The sequence below is a fragment of the Giraffa tippelskirchi genome, chromosome 9, assembly GCF_054371585.1.
Source record: "Giraffa tippelskirchi isolate mGirTip1 chromosome 9, T2T-mGirTip1v1.2.pri, whole genome shotgun sequence".
In the NCBI taxonomy this organism is placed as follows: domain Eukaryota; kingdom Metazoa; phylum Chordata; class Mammalia; order Artiodactyla; family Giraffidae; genus Giraffa; species Giraffa tippelskirchi.
The window spans coordinates 51,942,163-51,963,474 of record NC_137283.1 but is presented as its reverse complement, the minus strand read 5'-3'; the positions used below and the strand labels follow the sequence as shown (position 1 = coordinate 51,963,474).

General features: G+C 42.5%; 1 protein-coding gene across 24 annotated transcripts in view; it reads left to right on the top strand.

Annotated features, from left to right (window-relative positions):
- LARS2 (leucyl-tRNA synthetase 2, mitochondrial) overlaps positions 1 to 21,312 on the top strand; it is a 259,716-nt gene that overhangs the window by 112,268 nt on the left and 126,136 nt on the right. For 16 of the 24 annotated variants that reach the window (XR_014064288.1, XR_014064286.1, XR_014064287.1 and 13 more), the window contains 2 exons: positions 4,575 to 4,829; positions 10,774 to 10,902. Coding sequence is in view for 21 of the 24 variants with exons in the window: in XM_081526044.1 (XP_081382170.1) it covers positions 4,596 to 4,829; positions 10,774 to 10,902 (363 nt within the window). In the remaining 3 variants the exon portion in view is untranslated. Of the gene's footprint in view, positions 1 to 459; positions 575 to 2,086; positions 3,566 to 4,574; positions 4,830 to 10,773; positions 10,903 to 21,312 lie in introns of those variants that run through there. The other 8 variants (XM_081526047.1, XM_081526048.1, XM_081526029.1 and 5 more) reach the window with 4 other exon arrangements.

Here is a 21,312-nt window from a genome sequence, read left to right as displayed (position 1 = left end):
AGTGAGGAAAACACTTTATTTCTAGCTTTAGCCAGGTAATTCCCCTCCCAGGGCTAGACTACGGATGTGGCGGAAGATGTCTTAACCACCACGTGGTCCATTAAGGATCAAGACGTTGAGAGAAGAGGAGGATGGACTTCGAACCGTGGCCTCAGGTTTCCTCCAGTGGCCTTTACACCACGTGCCGCCTAGGAGCACTAAACTGATGGCCTTCACACGTCTGCTGCAATTAAGAATCTGATTCTTGTATGTTCGGAGTTTTGCAGTCGCCAGACTCTGGGTGGAGTACTGGGTCCAAAGGCGGGGCTTGGAGCCGGGAGGCGGTGCCAGTGACCGAAGAGCGGAACCCGGGACTGTAGTGCGGCGACCCCGGCCTCAAGGAATGCCGGGAGTCGGGGCCAGGCAGCGCTCCGCCTCCTTCGGCTCAGCCACCGCCTGTCTGTGTCTGCGGCGGCCACTATCGATAAAGTTGTTGTTCTGCCAACATGGCGGCGCCCATGGTGACTGGCCGGGCCGTGTTCGCCTAAGGTGGGAACCGAGGAGTAAGGAGCCGCAGGCCAGAGCCTGTGAGCAGGTAAACCCTTGACCCGGGCTCAGCGGGACTCGAGACGCAGCCTGATCTCCTCTCTCCCCAGATCGATAGAGTTCGACTTGCCGGCAGCCAGAAGGGAAAGTGCGGTCTGGGTTCGGTGATCTCGGAGCTGTGCAGTTTCCTAGTTGGAAAAGTCTCTGAGATCCAGATCTTAAGACTCTTTGAGCCACCGACCCCGTTAATAGCTCTGGGCCCTTTCCCAGAGAGCCGCATATGTACGCATAGTTCTGTACTCAAGTCCCTCTCTCCACTCTGCCACTACCCCAGTTGATCCCTGGATCTTGGCCCACATCATCTCTGTGACCCACAGATGATTGTCACAGCATGTTAGGACTCGAAGTTCCTCAGAGATCATCTGGATTTACCCCTTCATTTTAAGGAGAAGTTGGTGTTCAGGACAGGAAATAATTTCTCCAAGGTCACGTAGAGATTTAGTTGTTTTGTTTGCACATAACTTGGCTCCTTGTTAATTTCCCAGGTACATTTTTGCACACTTTCTTCTGGGTGCACACTGTGTCCTTCTGTGCTTTTCCCACATACTCCATTTCTTTACCTATATTTTCCTACTCTTCTTCTAGGTTTCTCGGTCCCTATATGATTGTCGTTTTGGGTCCAGTTCTCGGGCCTCTCTTTCTATGGTCACATGCTGGTACCCCCACCAGTCACAAAAAACTTAAACCCTCAGTGAGGTTGAGGTCAGGGCTGACTCTTAAAGAGCAATGGAATAATGGGGATTGATGCTTTGGAAGGATGTGGTAGAAGAGACAAGGTTCCAAACATCTAGGCAAGGAACTGAATGTGACAGAGCTAAGGAAGAAGGGCCAAGTTGATCATAACACAAAACATGAGTCACACCTTTCATATTCAAGGTAGGGGCATGGTGCTCCAATAAAATGACTGCTCCTTATCAGCAAGAGGCAGTGTCCATCAGGGCTTTGGTGGTGGAGTGGCCCATAGCAGGGCCTGGGAAGTAAAAGAAGGGAACTGAACTGAACTCCAGGGCTGCAGTAAATCATAACCCTGAGTGCACTATGTGCTGAGTCGGCCTGAGTTTTGGGGTTCCCCTAACATTAAGGGTGTGGACTTTTCTTAAAGGATTTTGACACATATATTACCACATTGCTTCCCAGGGAGGTGGAATCAATTTACATTCCACCAGCAGTGTATAAAAATGCACATTTCTTTTCATAACAGATTTTTGCCAATGTGATAAGCAAAATATTTCCTTGTTATTTTAATGTGCATTTCTTTGTTTAGTTATAAAGTCCAATTCTTTTTTTTCTTATATTTGTAAGTCATTTGTATATCCTCTTTTCTCCTTTGCCAACTGTTAAAATTAGGTTTTTGATATTTCTCTTTTCATATGTGAATTCTTTATAGAGAAGGGTAATCTTTTTTTGTAGTTTTAGCAGTTTTCTTTCAGCATATTGTTTGCTTCTAATTTTGTTCATGGCTTTCTGTTTGTTTGTTTGTTTGTTTGACCACACTGTGCAGCATGTGAGATCTTCTAACCAGAGATCAAACCTGTGCCCCCTGCATTGGAATTACGAAGTCTTAACAACGACCTCCAGGGGAGTTCCCAAATTCATGGTGTTTTTGATATGCAGGTTTTTTACATTTTGTAGAGAGTTTTATTAATATTTTTCCTTTAGGATTCTTCCATTGCTTTTATGCTAGGACAGAACATCCTGCACCTTGTACAGAATTAGTACATACTCTATTTTTTTCTTGTTTTATGATATTTTAAAAAATTCTTTAATCTATGTGGCATTTACTCTGGACTTCCCAGGTAGCTCAGTGGTAAAGAATCCGCCTGCCACTGCAGGAAACACAGCAAACCTAGGTTTGATACTTGGATTGGGAGGATCCCCTGGAGAAGGAAATGGCAACCCACTCCAGTATTCTTGCCTGGGAAATCCCACGGACAGAGGAGCCTGGCGGGCTACAGTCCATGAGGCTGCAAAGAGTCAGACACAACTGAGCACACATGAGTGGAGTTAACCAGCATCAAAACAAAGAACTTGTAAGACTGTAGTTCAGGTCAGTTTTGTATTTTTATAATTCCATCCTTTTCCATTCTTTCTGTTTCTCGTTATGTGTTCTTAAGGAATGCAGTCTAAGAGAGAAATTGCAGGTACCTATGTGCCCTCTGCTAAATTAACATTCTTTGGCTTGCAAAGATATAAAAACACTGACTTAACTAGAGAACCATAAAGTCCAGGACTCTATGATAGTTCTAATTACGTAGAAATCGAACTCCTCAAAATAAATGTAATTGCCTTAATTGTCTGTCTGTATGTAAAATGTCTGTATATATTAGATTAGTTATATGAAATTGCTGATAGTCAGCTAATTATATAGTTTACCCTGGTATCAATAGTCAAATCTATACACTTTAAAATAGACAAGCCCTTTAGATAGGAAGGGAGGTGTTTTTGTTTGTTCTATTTGGTCTGTTTCTGATTCCACTCACAAAGAAGCAAGAGGGGTTGAGTACAGTGAGAATTAGTATGTCAAGAACTCTTGCAGACCAACTTGTAAATGTCAACACTGGTGATGCCATATTATGTGTGTGAAACTCACTTGTATAAGTCTATAATGAACCCTCTTGGCAGCATTTGTGACCTAGAACCTTTGCTAAACAGACCAGACCCTAGTGGACGTGGACAGAATTTTGAGAGGATCAAGAATTAATGCCAGCTTAAGAGTGCCAGTTTCTCCCTTCATTTTCTCTCTGGTTTTGAGAGATCTGTTTTCATCTGTTTCTGCATGGTAGTGAATGCTGTTACACAGGAAGGCAGAAAGTTTGGGCTGTTTAGTCATACATCTTAAATATTTGATGAACTGTCACCCCAGGCTTTAACATAGTGATACATCATGAAGCTTCTTCCATGAGGTCATTTTTGGAATTCACTGTTGGAGGAAGCCAATGCAATATTTAAGCTGAATTTTGAATCGCAGCTGGATGTCTTGGTGAGCCCTGTGGATTGTTTTCCAAAAACCATAGTTTTCATCACTGTTACACATGCTGTATATTTATTTGTTTCTTTCTTTCTTTTTTTGGCGGTGGGGGGATATGCTTGCTTTGCAATATTGTGTTAGTTTCTGCTGTACAGCAGAGTGAATCAGCCTTATGGATTTCCTTCTCATTTAAGTCACTAACAGAGCATCATTAAGTAGAATTTCCTGTGCTATACAGTCTGTTGTGATTAGTTATCTGTTTTATACATAGTAGTATACATGCCAATCCCAGTGTCCCAGTTCACACCACCCCCCCATCATTTGTTCATTTCTTACCTGCTTTTCTCTGCTAGTATATAAGTGCCATGTAAGAAGGGATTTTATTTTTGTTCACTGCTGTATCCTCAGTGCCTGGAATAGTGTGTGGACCTAGTGATACTTAATAAATATTTGGTAAATGAATGAAGAAGTACGTGAATAAGAGTCTTCTAAATAATGGTTATTTCCTGGCTCAGCCCACTGAGTATATTTAACTTGTAGTATGTATGAAGGATGCTGATCATAGCTCAGAGTCTCCAGTCTTCCTGGGAGAACTGTGTTCAAGATCTCTTCTGATATTTGAGCCTAAGGCCAAGCCCAGATGTGCTTAGAGCTCTTTGGAAGCCTGGATGATGGGATGTGAAGCCTGCTAGACAGACCCTAGACTGGCCTAAAGGCAAGGGAGGGGCCTCCGCTGCTCCCCACGCAAGCTATGAGGTTGTGCCTGGTGCTGGCCCAGGTGGTGGTCTCCTTTTGTTCCTATGGGACTTTTGTATCTTTGCTGTTTGGGAGAATTGAACGTCTTTAATGTTTTCCATTAAAAAGATTGTTTAGCTTGATTGCACTTCTAAAGTATTCTTTTCAGGGAAAGAAATCATCAAAATAAGAGGGAAGTGTGTGAATGCTGGCTGTGCTGAATGGAAGGAGGAGCTCTGGGAGGTTCTGGGCGGCTCACACGTGTATTCTCCACTCTCTCTTTCAGGCCCTTTCCACCTTTTGAAGAATGGCTCCTTCTTGGCAGAGACTGGGCTTATATGCCTGTCTTCTGAAAAGGCACCTAAACGATGGGCCTTATGTCATTAAGTGGGGAAGGAGAGTGATTCCAGGATGGTCCAGAGGTATTTACAGTGCCACGGGAGAGTGGACCAAGGAGTATACATTACAGACAAGAAAGGATGTGGAGAAATGGTGGCATCAGCGAATAAAAGACCAGGCCTTCAAGGTTTCAGAAGCGGATGTGAGTATTCCAAGAGACACTGAAAGGGTTGAGAAGAGGGGCGAAGGGCACGGACTGGGTCAGATTGCCTGGATTCAAATAAGTTATTGAGTATGTGACCTTAAGCCAAAGAACCAAATCTCTCTAGGCGTCAATTTTTTTTTCAGTTGAAAATAAGCAGTGATAATAGTAGTGCCCACCTGCTTCCCAGGATGCTGGTGAAGGGTCACTGGGACGATACCAGGGTGGTGCTTGGAGGAGTTTCAGCGAGGTGCACGTTCACGTAAGGGGCATACGGATGGTGCCACACTGGGCATTCTGGTGCCCCATTTACTGGGGGAACTCTCCCAGACAGGAGCTATAGCAGATGTCAGCTTCTCTGTGGTACACTGCCTAGTGGGGCGACGTGCAGGGATCTGGCAGGGTCAGATAGGAGACTCCAGGAGGGGCATGTGGGCCTCTCGGCTGTGGACTTTTAAGTGGCATGTTCTAAGAAGTACCTCCCTTGCCCCTGGAATGATGTTGGCTTCCAACCCTGCTCTGCCATTTTGGTTTGGGAGGTCCCAGCCCTTCCCTGGTGTAATCTGGAGCTGGGGTCTAACCTCACAGTCACAGATATATAAGTTAGTGGACCCTTAGCTTCTAGTCTGTCTGCACCAGCTTAGCGCTCTACCTGAATTAATTCTCTTAAGCACTTCGCTGTAACCAGTTTCCATGCATACTCTGCTGGAAATCAGCTCCTTCTCTGGGAGGCCGGCCTGGTGGGAATCAATCTTAGATGTGTTAACCCTTACCTCTCAATACTGTTCACAATATGGAAGATGTGGTTAGTTACATGAAATGTTGAATCTGATTAGAGTACACCACTATTAAGTTTTACTCTTAAAATTCTGACCATCCTCTCGTAATAGTTACCAATCAAATAATATAAACTCTCTATGTTCAATTAAAGATATTAGGACAAAAGCAAGCAGTTGAGTGAATATGTATTTGCCCACAGTGTGCTAGAATCACCTTTCCTGATTCTCCTCTCTTATCAGACTCATTCTTTCTATGAGATTGATCATTATGAAAAATGGGGGCTGGGTAGCTATTTGTGTTAAACTGAAGAATGGTTTTTTGCATTAGTTATGAAGAAAATCTGGTATTGAAAGAGATGTAAGTAATATGTGAAATGATAAAAAGGAAGATTTAAATGAAATGCATAATTATACAATGAAAGCTTAACTTTTACCTCATTAGGTAATGAAAATTCTTCTTGGCAACATGACCAGACTAATGTAGCTAAATGTATTTTGGAAGCAGACCTTAGGGAGAAGTTTAATTCTGAATGAGGAGCGTAAAATTAGCTTCTTTTTCTTTTTTCTTTTGGTTTAGATTCAGTGACCTCCAAACATTTTGAAGTTGTAGCTTTTTGTTCTTGTGACATTGCATTCTTAAGTGTATGGTTTTCTAAAAAATTAAATGGATCAAAATAAACTATGTTTGACTAATTGGGTAAATAGCTTTAGGAACATTTTGGGTGATCCCCCGGTGGCATTCCATCAGGGTTTGAATTGGAAAAGGGTAAAGTGGAGAGAGTGCTGGATAAGGAGTCTGGAGCCTGGGCAGTAATTCTGGCTCCGCCCCCAAATCACTGTGCTCTCAGCAGCATAATTTAACTTCTCTGATCCTCAGATTCTTTGCATTGTTTACCCCACAGAATTGTTTTGAAAATCAAATGAGAAAATAAGATTAAACTCACTTTACAAACTGAAGTGTTATATAAATGAAAGATGCATGCTAAGTCACTTCAGTCTTGTCCAACTCTTGGCGACCCTATGGACTGTATCCTGCCAGGCTCTCCTGTCCATGGAATTCTCCAGGCAAGAGTACTGGAGTGGGTTGCTATGCCCTCCTCTAGGGCATCTTCCCAACCCAGGGATCAAACCCACACCTCTTATGTCTCCTGCATTGGCAGATGAGTTCTTTACCACTAGTACCACCTGGGAAGCCCCATGAATGTAAGATACAAGAAGATAAAAATGTGTGGTGTATCTTTGTCAGGAATGAGAATATGACTAGATGCTGGTAGATTTTAAAGCATATCTATAATCAATCTCACTCTGATAGTAGCTACATTTGAAATCCACAAGAATGAGTTTCTAGAAGTTGAGTATTTTACCATCATCATCATAATCATTGTTATAAAAAGAACTTCCATTTAATGAGCATTTTAGTGTGTCAGGCACCATCTTTCCTTTCATTATCTCATTTAAATTCTGAAACAGCCCTGAAGGTGCCTAGTAGTATCCTCATTTTGGAGTAAGAAAACTGGGAGGAAGTTTGGTAAGTTATTGAGATGCATAACTCACTTGTCCAGTCGCTAAGTCATGTCGCACTGTTTGTGACCGCATGGACTGCAGCATGCCAGGCTCCCCTGTCCTTCACTATCTCTTGGAATGTGCTCGAGCTCATGTCCATTGAGTCAGAGATGCCATCCAACCCTCTCACCCTCTGTCCTCAATCTCACTTGTGGCACAGCCCAGATCCAGACACATTTGAGTCCTAAGCTTATGCTTTCGCCAGGAACCTTCTTTTGTCTCACCTTTGATTTACAGATTGTGAACTGAGCCCAGAAAAACAAAGGAATTTGCCTGAGGTCTCACAGCTAGTGGCAGAGCTTGGACCAGATCCCAGGCTGCAAGCTTCCATTGAGTGGTCCACCCTCCTCCATTCTCTAGTCTCAGCGAGAGTTTCAGAGCATGATCCATAAAGAGGCAGAAGTTATCTTTCTTCTGATGTCAGAGGCTGACAAAAATAATAGGACCCACTTATATAAAAAACATCCATTTTCCATCACTTCCATTCTTAATTTCTATTAAGAGGCTTAAATTCTTACACTTTTATATAATTATGAAAATGTCCCTTTCAATCAGATTCCTGCTCAATTATAAACTCCCAAAATTCCTTCCTTCTACCCTCAGAGAATAGAATTCATTTCATTGTCACAGAGGAAAATGACTTAGTTCACACAGAGAAACCGAAGGCAGGGACAGGCAGTGAGCCGAACACCATTTCTGCAATAAACAAAAATATTCATGAATAGTAAAAACTTTTGCTAGCAGTACTTTTCTGTATCTTCTGTGGACTCAATACTCTGAAATCACTGCAGATGGTGACTGCAGCCATGAAATTAAAAGACGCTTGCTCCTTGGAAGAAAAGCTATGAGCAACCTAGACAGCATATTAAAAAGCAGAGACATTACTTTGCCAACAAAGGTCCGTCTAGTCAGAGCTATGGTTTTTCCAGTAGTCATGTATGGATATGAGAGTTGGACTATAAAGAAAGCTGAGCGCCGCAGAATTGATGCTTTTGAACTGTGGTGTTGGAGAAGACTCTTGAGAGTCCCTTGAACTGCAAGGGGATCCAACCAGTCCATCCTAAAGGAAATCAGTCCTGAATATTGGAAGGACTGATGCTGAAGGTGAGGCTTCAATACTTTGGCCACCTGATGTGAAGAATTGACTCGTTGGAAAAGACCCTGATGCTGGGAAAAATTGAAGGAAGGAGGAAAAGAGGACCACAGAGGATGAGATGGTTGAATGGCCTCACCGACTCAATGGACATGAGTTTGAGTAAGCTCCGGAAGTTGGTGACAGACAGGGAAGCCTGGCATGCTGCTGCCCATGGGGTTGCAAAGAGTCGGACACGACTGAGCGACTGAACTGAACTGAACTAGCTCGTATGTAATGAATTCCTCAATTTTGCCATAAGTTTCATCTTTGTTGGAGACACATACAAAAAAGAGATATTAATGAAGAAGCTATATGTAGAAAATTTTGGGGTAAGATTGTTAAATAAACATAATTTTTGAAGTATATATCATAATAAAAACAAGGTGATTATAATAAAAATCCATTTAATGTAAAAACTTTAAAATGAAAAACTAGAAATAGTGTATATCAAGTTATTTTATTGTTTTTTCAGGTCCCAAAGAACTCTGTAACAGCTGTTTTCCTATGTCCCTAAAAATTCCGCCAAAAGAAGCAGTAGGCCTAATCTATGTCAACGAGTAAGGTGGAATTGAGTGGATAGTCTGCTTATTTCTGATTCTGTAGCAGGTATTGGAATGAGGTCTTCACTTCCTTTGAGGGAGTTGTTTACAAGCTGAGAGGATCGTCTGTCACTTGCCTTCTTAAAGAAGAAAGTCCTGAGTCCCCAGTGACTCCTGAATCTCAAGTTGTCTCTCTCACTTCTGAGATTTTCCTGAGTTATGGTTCCACAGTTTCCAATTAAAGTGCATGATCAATGTGGGGCTTTCCATCCATTTCTAGAAATCAATAGCAGCTGTCACTTTAGTATTACAGGTTTCCAAGTTTATTATGCAAACTCCTTATTTATTCACTTTTCCCTTCCCTTCCTTCAGGCAGCTTGACTTACCACACAGTTGATAATTTCTAGAGGTAGCACAGTATAGAGAAAAGTGCCACTCTGGTCTGTCTCGCCACATGATAGTGGCCCTGCTAAAGATTTGTTCACCTTCTTTGCTGAAGGAAGTTTAAAGCAAGGGGTCAAGTGAGATTTGTAAAGAATTCGATTTCTGATTTCTTCTGCTCCCCTGATTACAGTTGGCTGTCAATTATCAGTCATGCAAATAAATACTTAGCAAAAAGTATACCCACACGCACCCATAAGAATGGTCATGAATATTCTGTTTTGCGTTTGTTTTCATTAATTTTGGAGAAGCAAAGCCTTGAAGAACTCTTGTAGAGCTCTTGGAAGGGAGTAAGAACAGGAAGAGAAAAACAGGAGGAAAAAAGTAGTGATAACATCACATGATCCAGACACTTCACGACTAAACAGAAACAGTTACCTGTTCTCTTCCTTTCTTCAGAGGCATCTCTTCTCCCTCATGCGAGGATTTAAGGCTGGGTGTGGGGGGACGCTCCTGTCACCTGGACAGGGTAGTGACGTGTGCCGAGAAAAGTGCCCGTTAGTAATCAGTGATCTCCAAAGGCCTGTTCTCAGGCTTCAGAGCACAAAGGCTGACAGACATTTACCCAACAGTTTGTTAAACTAGGGGGTCAGCCAGGAAGATGGGAATTGGGGTGGGGTTAGATGGTTAAAACATGATCCTTGCTCTTGAACAACAGGTCCCCGATAAGGAATCAATTAAATGACTACCTCCTTTCCAGCCTTCTCCCCTCATGTGTACAAACTTTTGTCAACATTCACCATTGTAAGAACTAAGGTCCCAAAGGTTGAAGTTCCATTGAGGACTTCCTGCCCTATGTTTGTTGTGTTCCAATGCATGTACCTTTTTTTCTGTTTCTCGTGATGAAACTGTGTGTCTTTTGATGCTGGAGAGTTATGTAACCCTGGCCTGAGGCTGCCTGTAGATCACCCCCTGGGAAACAGCAACCTGGCTAAGATTTTCTCATTACCTTCCCATTTCAGCTTTTTCTGTTGAAAGATAAGCTCACAGTATAGCAGAGAAACCTGGAACCTGAACCCATGCCTGGGGACCCTGCTTAGTCCAAGTCTGCATACAGCTCCCCGGAATTTAGGGAGGGGTTCCATTTTAGACTTGTCACATCTCTGTGATTCACTGTTGTCTCCATGAATTTTATGGACACATGTGTCAGAGCTTCATTTGGAAAAACATACGGTTCTTTAAGTCCTAGATAGCTCTTCTAAAAGAGAAAAAAGCAGATTTAAAAATAAGTAGGGGTAATTAGCACTGTGAGGTTGTTTGGCATTATTTTGGACATTCTTTAGGATAACCCAGGGTTTCAAATTTTGGTATTTGGTATTTTTGTCCATTTACCTTATGAGAATGGTTTGTTTTTTTGTGTTTTAAAGAAAGCTTTTGAAAATGTTAAATTATTACCTTGAGTAAAATGCCAAAATATTATATGCATACCTGGTTCCCTGTGAATGATTAATAAATACTCATTGTATTTTTCTGTCACCCTTTCCTAGAAATCAAAGCCCAAGTTTTACGTGCTTTCCATGTTCCCTTATCCCTCCGGCAAGCTGCACATGGGCCACGTGCGCGTGTACACCATCAGTGACACTATTGCACGCTTCCAGAAGATGAGAGGGATGCAGGTAAGGCCGGGTGCCTGCTAGGGTAGCACTTCCCTGCCCCACTCAGGACAGTAAGAATGTAGGACAAAGGAGACACCCAGTTTCAGTGAAGCTTAGGGTTTCCTCTGATGAATTGGAGGACATAATAAAGCATGAAGGTTAATTGGGGGGCAGCTGTGTATTGGGTATTGTGCTGTGGACGGAGGTGGGGTGCCGATGCAGTGGAAGCGTTTATGCCTGTGGGTACCATGTTGATACCACCTCAGGAAGAGTTCATGGTGTGGTGGGACTGATACCCCTCAATAGACAGACATTGGAGAGGGGAATGAATCCAGTAGAACAGAAGAGGAGCAAATGCTCTGAGTAGGAGGTAGAGCCACGAAGAGATTTTTCTCCTTGTATTTTGATATTCTCTGTATTCTCTAATGAGCACGTATTTATCTTATAATGGAAAAAGTCACATTTCCATAACACAAAAATTTGGGGGGAAGTAACAGCCCTGCAGGACTTGGGAAAGACTCCCTTATAGGGGATCATCTGACATGGGTGTTGATGGACAAGGTGAACTTTCCTGGGAGAGGAAGAGAAGAACACTTCCATGGCTGATGTGGGTCAGACCCCTTTCACTGCCAGCCACCCAGAGCCTGCACTTAACTCCTTAACACCACATCATCTGTAAGACAAGGTAGCAGTGATCATAGTAGCTTCTTGAGCAACTTCCAGAGAGAGGCAGCATCAAAGAGGGGCTGAAAGCGTGGACCCATGAACCAAATGGCCAGCACTCAAGTTCTGGCTCTTAACACTTAGTAAGTAGTCAACCTTTGACCCATTACTGATTAACCTCTCTAAACTAAGACCTAGTTTTCTCTCATCTGTAAAAATAGTACTTGCCCATTGGCCTTTCCCAAGGATTGAAAGATGATGACTTATGAAGCACTTAGCGCGTAGCTGGTGCATAAGCACATAACCAGTAAATACTATCATCATCAGCAGAGGGCTGGAGCCTGCTGTACCAGGTCCTGAGAGCCATGCACACCTCTGCCCAACTTCGTGTTAATTATTTGTCACCTTAGTAGCTCAAAATCCACCCAGGATGGGAGTATTTACATCATGGAAATCAGCAGAACCTGCAAATCAGGGCTTTTTCTGCTAGAGAGTCCATTGTTAAACATTTACCTGCACTCCCTCTGGCTGTTGCTGTTATTAACCTCTCAGGGTCTGTATAAAGGGTATCTGCTGCCTCCCAGTTCTTTCTGAAGATTTTCTTTTAAAGTGGTAAGTGCATCCATTGTCATAATTGGTTTGAAAATTTGTGCCGAGCTGACACTGGCAGCAAGAAGTATTCCTAAAAAGGAAGTCAAGGTACTGTGTCTCTGTCCCTTGAAGAGTTAATGACTTTTACTGTCAGATTCAGAGATTTGCCTTCTACAAGGACTGTTGCCCTGGGCTCTGCCAGGTGTTATTTTTCCCCGATATTGCTTTCCATCACTTCTGCAGTGTTTATTGGAAAGAGGTGGTGCAGAATAAATTGGCTCTTGTCAGGAAGTATATCTAACTGTGCTTCTTCAACTAGATTTAATCTTGTTTTGTTTTTTTTTTTAACTTAAGCCAACTTATTTTGAACAGTTAGTGAGTACAGGCAGTTGCTACAGATTCAACTTTTATAGCAAAACTGTGTGTTTATGGTACATTAGCAGATAGATGGTTGAGGGGGTATAGGTGGAACTCTGATTCTTTTGGATGAATGAGACATTACAGACAAAGCTCCAGGCAGAACCCCAGACCCAGACTTACTGGGACCCTTGTAGACAGCTCAAGCCCTCCCCAAAAATGGAGTCCCTTACCAGTAACTGAAACCCAAGGTCAGGCTGGACTCAGGGATTGGGCAACCCAGGTTTGACCCTCGTTACACTGATTTCTCGCTTAGTGACCTTGCACGAGTCATTGAATCCCTCAAAATAGGGATAATATTTATTCTTCCCTCCTGGGTTGTTGTTCAGGATAAATGAGACAATACATGTGTCTGGCCAATAGTAATCCCCTAAAAAAAAGTGGAAGACTCCAAAATCACTGCGAACGTGACTTAAGCCAGAAAATTAAGATGATTGCTCCTTGGGAAGAAAGCTGTGACAAACCTAGACAGTGTATTAAAAAGCAGAGACATCACTTTGCCAACAAAGATCCATATAGTCAAAGCTGTAATTTTTCCAGTAGTCACATACGGATGTGAGAGTTGGACCGTAAATAAGGCTGAGTACTGAAGAATTGATGGTTTCAAACTATGGTGTTGGAGAAGATTCTTAAGAGTCCCTTGGACTGCAAGGAGATCAAATCAGTGAATACTAAAGGAAATCAACTCTGAATATTCATTGCAAGGACTAATGCTGAAGCTGAAGCTCCAGTAGTTTGGCTATTTGATGCAGAGCTGACTCATTGAAAAAGATCCTAATGCTGGGAAAGATTGAGGGCAAAATGAGAAGGTTGCTGCAGAGGATAAGATGGTTAGATAGCAACACCGACTCAATGGACATGAATTTGAGCAAACTCTAGGAGATAGTGAAGGACAGGGAAGCCCGGCGTGCTGCTGTCCATGGGGTTGCAAAGAGTTGGACATGACTTTGTGACTGAACAGCAACAAATGGTTATTTTGTAAGTAAGTCAGTCAGATCAGTATAAATCCCCTTCTCGAAGGGATCTTCCCGATCCAGGGATTGAACCTGGGTCTCCCTCATTGCCAACGGATTCTTTACTGTCTGAGCCACCAGGGAAGCCCTGCTCTGGGAAATCACATAATAAATGAAATTAATCTAATACATTTAATAAATGACTCTGTACTCTCTTCTGCCCTCTGCATGGATTTGCCTTTGAGAAGCATCCAGACATTGCCTGCTATTTGTATCATCTATCCTGTGACTTGGTTGGTGCCTAAGATCACTCTGTGTTATTTGGTTTATGGTATCTTAGTGACCAGCAGGCACCTAGGGTTCCCTGCATTCCTGTTTCATTTGCTCTCTTTACGATGATAAATTGTCTGTGGAGCGGGAGGGTATTCTGCAGGTTCTCCTGAGATTAATTTCTTGTTAATTTTCATAGCCCATATTTAAGTCAGATCATCCCCAAAATAACTGCCAAATACGGTGAAAAATTTGCCTTGCCATTTCTAAGTTATAGTGGTTGAAAAGACACAAACCTCTGTCAACAGAGATGGTCAACAGTGTTAAAGCCTGTTGAACTTCCTGCTGTTTTAAAATCCTTCTCTCCCAATATCAGGATTAGTCCCAAGGATAGAGCAGGGTTGGGTGCAGGTCAGATCTCAATGATGCTGACTCTAAGGAGGGGAGGAATATCTGATCTGGAATAAGAAGATCTGATACGTGTATTGATTAATTCATTAGGTACGTAGTCCTTGGGCACCAACTTTGTTCCAAACACTGGCCTTTCTACTGTACTACAGAGTAGGACTGGAATCTTAAGTTCAAAGTCTGTCAGTAAGCCTAGGAAAAATGCGGTAAACTTTGCCTTTTTCTCTAACATGTTAATTTGTTGGTTGACTTGCTTAGTTCTTTTTTAAATTTGATACTCTGTGCTGTGCTGGGTCTTTCATTACTGCGTGGGCTTTCTTCTCCAGTTGCAGTGCATCGGGGCTACTCTGTCACGGCACGCCAGCTGCTCAGTGCAGTGGCTTCTCTTGTGCAGCACAGGCTCTAGAGCACGCAGGTTTCAGCTGTTGCAGTGTTCAAGCTCAGTAGTTGTGGCGCATGGGCTTAGTTGCTCCATGGCATATGGGATCTTCCTGGACCAGGAAGCGAACCTGTGTCTCCTGCATTGGCAAGTGGATTCTTTATCACCAAGCCACTAGGAAAGCCCTGATTTGCCTAATCCTTGAATGAAGGTATGGGAGTCATTCTAAGGCATACTAAGAATGGCAGATGGGAAGTAAAAAGTGGGCTGACCTCTGCACCAAGTCTGCAGTCTTCAAGGCCACCAGTGACCTCCCTGGATGTGTCTCTGTCCTCCTCCTTTCTCACCTCAGTGGCATGTCATACAGTGGACCATATCCCCCCGCTCCTTGAAAGACTGTGCTCTTGGCACGAGATCTCGCTCTCCAGGTTTTTCTCCTGCATCTTGGTTTCTTCCTCCCAGTTTATTCCACAGGGTTTTCCTGCTCTGCTCCATGTTTTCATACTCTTATCCGGTTGGAAAGTTCTCCTGTACAGGCAGACCTCGGCGATAGTGTGGGTTTAGTCCCAGACCACTGCAATAAAGCAGATATTGCAATAAAGCGAATCATGTGAATTTTTTGGTCCCAGAGCATATAAAAATAATTTTTACATTATACTGTGGTCTGTTGTGTGCAGTAACATTATGTCTTTTAGAAAATGTACATACCTTAATTAAAAAATAATACTGTTGGGAAGTGCTGCCAATTGACTTGCTCAACACAGGATTGCCACAAGCCTTCATTTTGTAAAAAGCACAGTATCTGTGAAGTGCAGTAAAGCAGAGTACAGTGAAACGAGGTTGTCCCTGTATTCCTAGTTTGCTGAGAATTTTTCTCATGAATGGATATTCATTTTTTTACTACGCCTTTTCTGCATATATTGAGGCAAAACATGATTTTTCTCCTTTAATCTGTTAATGTGATGTATTATGTTTATTGGTTTTTAATATCAAACCAACCTTGTGTTCCTAGGATAAATTTCATTTGGTCATGATGTACTTTTGTGTCTATATGGCTGTATTCATTTGTTAATATCCCTGTGTGCCTGAAGGTCACTGCCCTGTAATTTTTTTTTTTCATATAGTGTCTTTGTATTTAATATCAGGGTTATGCTGGCCTCATAAAACAAGCTAGGAAGTGTTCCCTTCTTCCCATTTTCTGAAAGTACTGTGTGTTATTGGTGTTATTTCTAACTTTATTGTTGAATAGCATTCACCAGTGATGGTATCTTGACCTAGAGTTTTCTTTGTGGAGAGTTTTAAAATTACATTTCTATTTCTTTAATGGATATAGGGCTATTCAGATCTTCTGAGTTTCTTTTGTGTGTGTGTATCCATTTTATTTATTAAAACTTTAAATTTATCTTTTAAATTGGAGTGTAATTGCTTTACAGTGTTGTGTTAGTTTCTGCTGTACAACAGCACGAATCAACTGTATGTACACATATATCCCCTTCCTCTTGAGCCTCCCTGCACCACCCCCCTCTTGTCCATTTTATTTTGTGTTTTATAAGAGCTTTGTCTACCTTACCTCATGTTCTATTCTAGACTGCCTTCCCTTTTATTTCTCTATCCACTTTCCCTAGGCAGTCTCTATCCTTTTCAGTTTAAATATGATGCTGTAAGAAATTATACACATTTCCAACACAGATGTCCAAAGAACATTGTCATAAATACTCAGACCTGCATCCTGATGTGATAGATATTAGTGTTTAATCTTGCTAGCCTCAGCATTTTCTTTTAATATTAGACACAGTTGTGCCTCTCTACAATCAGACTCCAATTCTTCAGTTAAAAAAATACTGTATTATTTTTGCCTTCATGTTTTTATGCTGTATTTCTATAGATTGTTTATGGATACACCCATACTTGTGTGTTGTATTTGTGTTTTAAATTTTATGTAAAAGCTCTTAATATTCTGCATGTTTTTCACTATTTTGTTTCAAGATTTATTCTATCTCTAGAGTTCATCTATTATAAGTACTGTGTAATTATGACATTTGTAATTACCCATTTTCACATTAGTAGACTTTTAGGTTGTTATAGATTTCTGTTCCAGGGAACATCCTTGCACCTCACTGTTAGCTTGTGGGAGAGGTGGCATCACTGGGTCACAGAGTGTGTATAAGCTCAGCATAAATCCATCTTGCCAAATTGCTTTCCAAAATTTTAGTGCCAGTTTATACTCCTGCCAGTGGTGAATGGCATTTCTTACTGCCCTACCTCCTTGATAACACTTATTAATGTTAGACTAATCCTTGCTAATTTGATACATAGGAAATGACATCTAATTGTGTTTTTAATTTACATTTTCCTGAGTACTGTCCTAGTGAAGCTGAGATATTTTCTCATGTTTAGTATCTATTTAAGTTTCTTCTCTGATTGGCTTGCTCACATTTTTTGCCAAGTTCCACTGGGGTTGTTTGTCTTTTTCATATTGTTCTTATTGTTCATACTGTGGGAGTTCCTTTTTTGTTTTTTTTAACCTTTTATTTTGTACTGGGGTATGGCCAGTTAACAAAGAATGTAGTAATAGTATCAGGTGAACAGCAAAGGGTTCAGCCATACATATTCATGTACCTGTTTTGCCCCAAACACCCCTCCCATCCAGGCTGCCACATTGTAGGAGTTCTTTATATAGTCTGGATTATTATATTTTTTGTTAGTTAAATACAGTGCAAATATCTTTCCCCAGTCTGTGATCTGTCCTTGCATTTTGTGATCCTAGCCAGACCACAGGTTGTAGTTTGAGTTTGAGAGTGGATGAGAATGATGGTTTGGGAAGTCCAAGGTTGATTTTACATTGGTTTCCTCCTATAGCAGCAAATAAGTTGTGTAGAGGAGAGAAATGAGACAAGAGTGTAAGCAGATTATTGGGGACTCCCCTTCTCATTGTAGTTCATGGAAATGTACCTGAGGCCACGATCACACAGCCCTCTTGGGAGAAAGCTACAGTCAAAATAGCTGGCCAAACCTTGGACACATAAGTAGGCTACATGTGGACTTGACAAGTGGAGGGGAGTGGTGAGTGGTGGTTTTAGGGGTGGTGAGTGGGTCAGGAATCTGTGGCTTTAATCAGTGGCGATGACCTGCCTACCCTCCACCTCAGATATGTTGCAAGGTTCATGTGAGATGATCAGTGAGAAAACTCTATAAAAACCATAATTCAATTTTCCAGTGTAACCTAATTAATAATAGCAGTAATAAGGTAGTTCTGAGGTTTGGATGTTTAAGCAGGGGCTACTTGAAGCTAGAGATAAATTATTCTCTTTCAAGAATTCAAAAAGACCACATTTCCAGTCATTTTCTCTTTTTTTTAAATCTTTTTTTAAGTTTATTTTTTTGTTTTTTGCTGTGCTGGGTCTTTGTCGCTGCATGGGCTGCTCTCTAGTTGCGGTGTGTGGGCTTCTTACTGCAATGACTTCTCTTGTTGCAAAACACAGACTCTAGGCACACGGGCTTCAGTCATTGCAGCACGTGGGCTCAGTAGGTGCAGTTTGCAGACTCTAGAGCTTGGGCTCAGAAGTTGTGGCACATGGGCTTAGTTGCACGTAGGATCTTCCTGAATCAGGGATCTAACCCATGTTTCCTACATTGGCAGGCAGGTTCTTTGCCACTGAGCCACCAGGGAAGCCCCAGTCAGTTTCTTCTTAAACTCATACAATGTCTGATGACATATTTGAAGCTTAGCACCATATGGTGATTTGCTGTGTTTTCATATGTTGTATGCACAGATGGTTAGAAAATAAAATTACCCACCTCCCACCTCGGCTGGTCTCCTCAGCACCTTTTGGGCCAGCAGCAGGGCAATTAAAACATCAAGCTGCCAAGTCCCTCTCACAGAGTAAGACTTGGACTAGTTTGTCTCAGGCAAAACACCACAGGGTACTGCACAAGTAGAGTTTTCTGCTTGGGCCTTTTTGCTGTTCATTGTGAAGGAGGAGGCTGTGTGTCTGGCAGCCACATGATCGTAATGCAATTACCAACAAATATCAGGAAAGGAGAGGAGTTTCCTAGCAAGTGAACCATGACGCACATTTCATCAGTTCTCAGTTGGCCAATCAGTCAGCAAGTGTTTATGAAGTGCCCGGAGAGTGCATCGCATGGCATTTTGTTTTCAAATTTTCTAATCTCTATATCATCTGAAAGTAGAGAGTGGATTTCCAGAGCTTATCCTCTCAGATGTAATTTGAAAGGGAAAATGAATTGCAGATCTAGTATTTTGATTGGAAAACTGGCTGATTTATCTGCCTCCGCATTCCCAGAGGAGGTCTTCTGTTTGGGGCCTCGGTACTGTCATTTGAACTCTTTTACTCTGAAGCATTTGCTTGATTTTTGATCCCCAACCTGTAATGATGGTGGATTATTAAACTTGCTAAACAGAATTAAATATTGCATTTCTTATTTGTTGGAAATGAAGCGTTGCATCTCCTCCGGAAAAACCACAGCACTCTGAAAATAGCAATTTTTGTGAGAAGCAGTAACCATGGTTGCTTTCAATTAGAAACTGAATTGGTTTCAAATTGAAAGTTTTAATTTGTGATGAAAGGGAGAGAAAGCTGGTCTTTCCTGGGGAATTGGTACTTTTCTGTCTTTGGGAGGGCAACGGGCTGCCCCACTTCCTTCCCTCTACTTCCAAAGTCTTCTTAAACTCTGCTTGATCTTCCTTCCTGTGTTGGAGGAAGAGCTGTACTTTTGCCTGTTCATTTCTTCCTTCTTAGGAAAAGTATTTTAAACTTGTACATAACATTCCATATGTTGTTGTTGTTCAGTCACTAAGTCATGTCCAGCTCTTTGCGACCCCATGGACTGTAGCCCACCAGGCTCCTGTGTCCTTCACTGTCTCCAGGAATTTGCTCAGATTCATGTCCACTGAATCGGTGATGCCATCCAACCATCGCATCCTCTGTTGTCCCCTTCTCCTCCTGCCCTCAATCTTTCCCAGCATTAGGGTCTTTTCCAATGAGTCGACTCATATTCTCCCCTTTAAAAAGGAGAAATATAGCATAGGTAAGGCTGCAGTTCCCCTTGATTACTCACTCCTCCCCTGGCCCTTCTGGACACTGATCCCTGTCATTTTCTAGGGTACGTCCCTCCAGAGCCTCGTCTGTGCATTGTGACCTGTAGCTGCCACCCCTGAGTTGCCCACGGCTCTGCCCAACGGGAGGCAGGAGGTTCCTGTTGGGTGAGCCATTGTCACGTGACTGGGTCCTCACCAGAGGCTGGCCTCACCCCAGCTTCCAGGTCTTGCTTTCCAACCAGCACTAGTCTAACTTGCCAGGACTCTGATCCCTGTGTTTGCCCCTCATCAGTAGCTGGCCCCAACTCCCGTTTTATATCTTGAGTCCCTGTGAATTTTGCAGTCCTGCTAGTGCTCCTGTGCTGGTCTCTGACCAGTTTGCCATCAGATCCGTCTCCTGATTTGCTTTGTATGGTAGAAGGGCAGAACCAGAACTCTGCAGGCCATGTTTCCCAAGCTCTGGTGTCTGCTGACCTCTGGATAGTTTTGGACAAGAAGAAATCGGCAAGATTGTAGGGTAAGAGGAAAGAAGCAGCCAGGGAATTTCTCTCTCTCTGTCCTCGTTAGCATCTCCTTCATTAATCCAATTCTGTTTGGCCAGACCTATTTCAAAAGCTTCTGCAACTGATCTCAGCCTTCGAGTTCAGTTATCTCTACTTCCTCCCTTTGTTCCTTCACTCTGGAAGTGGGGTCAGTGTACCCCTCATCTAAGTTCTGTGTTGTTTCCCCGGTCCCTCTTGGCTTCTCACTCAATTTGAAATAGTTAGAGCATTTGTTAGAAGAACAGCTGGAAGTGATGGCTTTTATTTTATGCATTTTCAAGTTACAGCTGCCAGGACTTCTTGACCCCCTTTCTGCTGAGAGCACTCATCCAAGAAGAAGTTAACACCTGGGGGATTGCTCAGGTGACCCTAAAATAGAAATCCAGATGTTAGGGGGGTGGTTGTTGTTGTTTGTTTGTTAGGTTAAATTGTCTAGTTGGTATATGTGAGCTATAGATTTAGTTACTTGTGGAACTAAACCAAGGATTAAACCAGGTTATGGTGATAGAAAAAAATAGGGATTTTACAACCCCAAAGGAAAGTTTAGAGTTTCTCCAGTGAACGTTTTGGATGGTTTTGCCCATACAGAAACCACAGACAAGAAAGTGGGCATTATATATCCAGAATTGGGGTATTTGATCTGGATGATGTAGAAGAGACCAAGAGGTGAACAAGGTGGGCCCAGGCAGCACTGACATGGTGTCTTTTCAATAAATGAACTGTAGCAATTTGACCCTGATGCTGGGAAAGATTGAGGGCAGGAGGAGAAGGGAGCGACAGAGGATGCAATGGTTGGATGGCATCATCCACTCAATGGACATGAATTTGAGCAAACTCTGGGAGATAGTGAAGAACAGGGAAGCCTGGGGTGCTGCAGTTTATGGGGTCACAAAGAGTCCAGACATGACTTAGCGACCGAACAACAACAACAACAACAACAATTTGACCAGCAAATAGAATCTGCTGCCTGGGGAAGTGGGACAGTCTTTGGTATTTCAAAATCTTGTTGCAGGCCTTTACTTTGTTCTCTCTGGACTATAGTGAATCATCTTACGGCACAAGAGTGAGTTCTGCCCTTTGTCACTGGGTGTCTGGGAAATCCTTGGTGTAAAATGGGCAGGACCCTTTCCTGTCTCCTGGAGGCTTGGC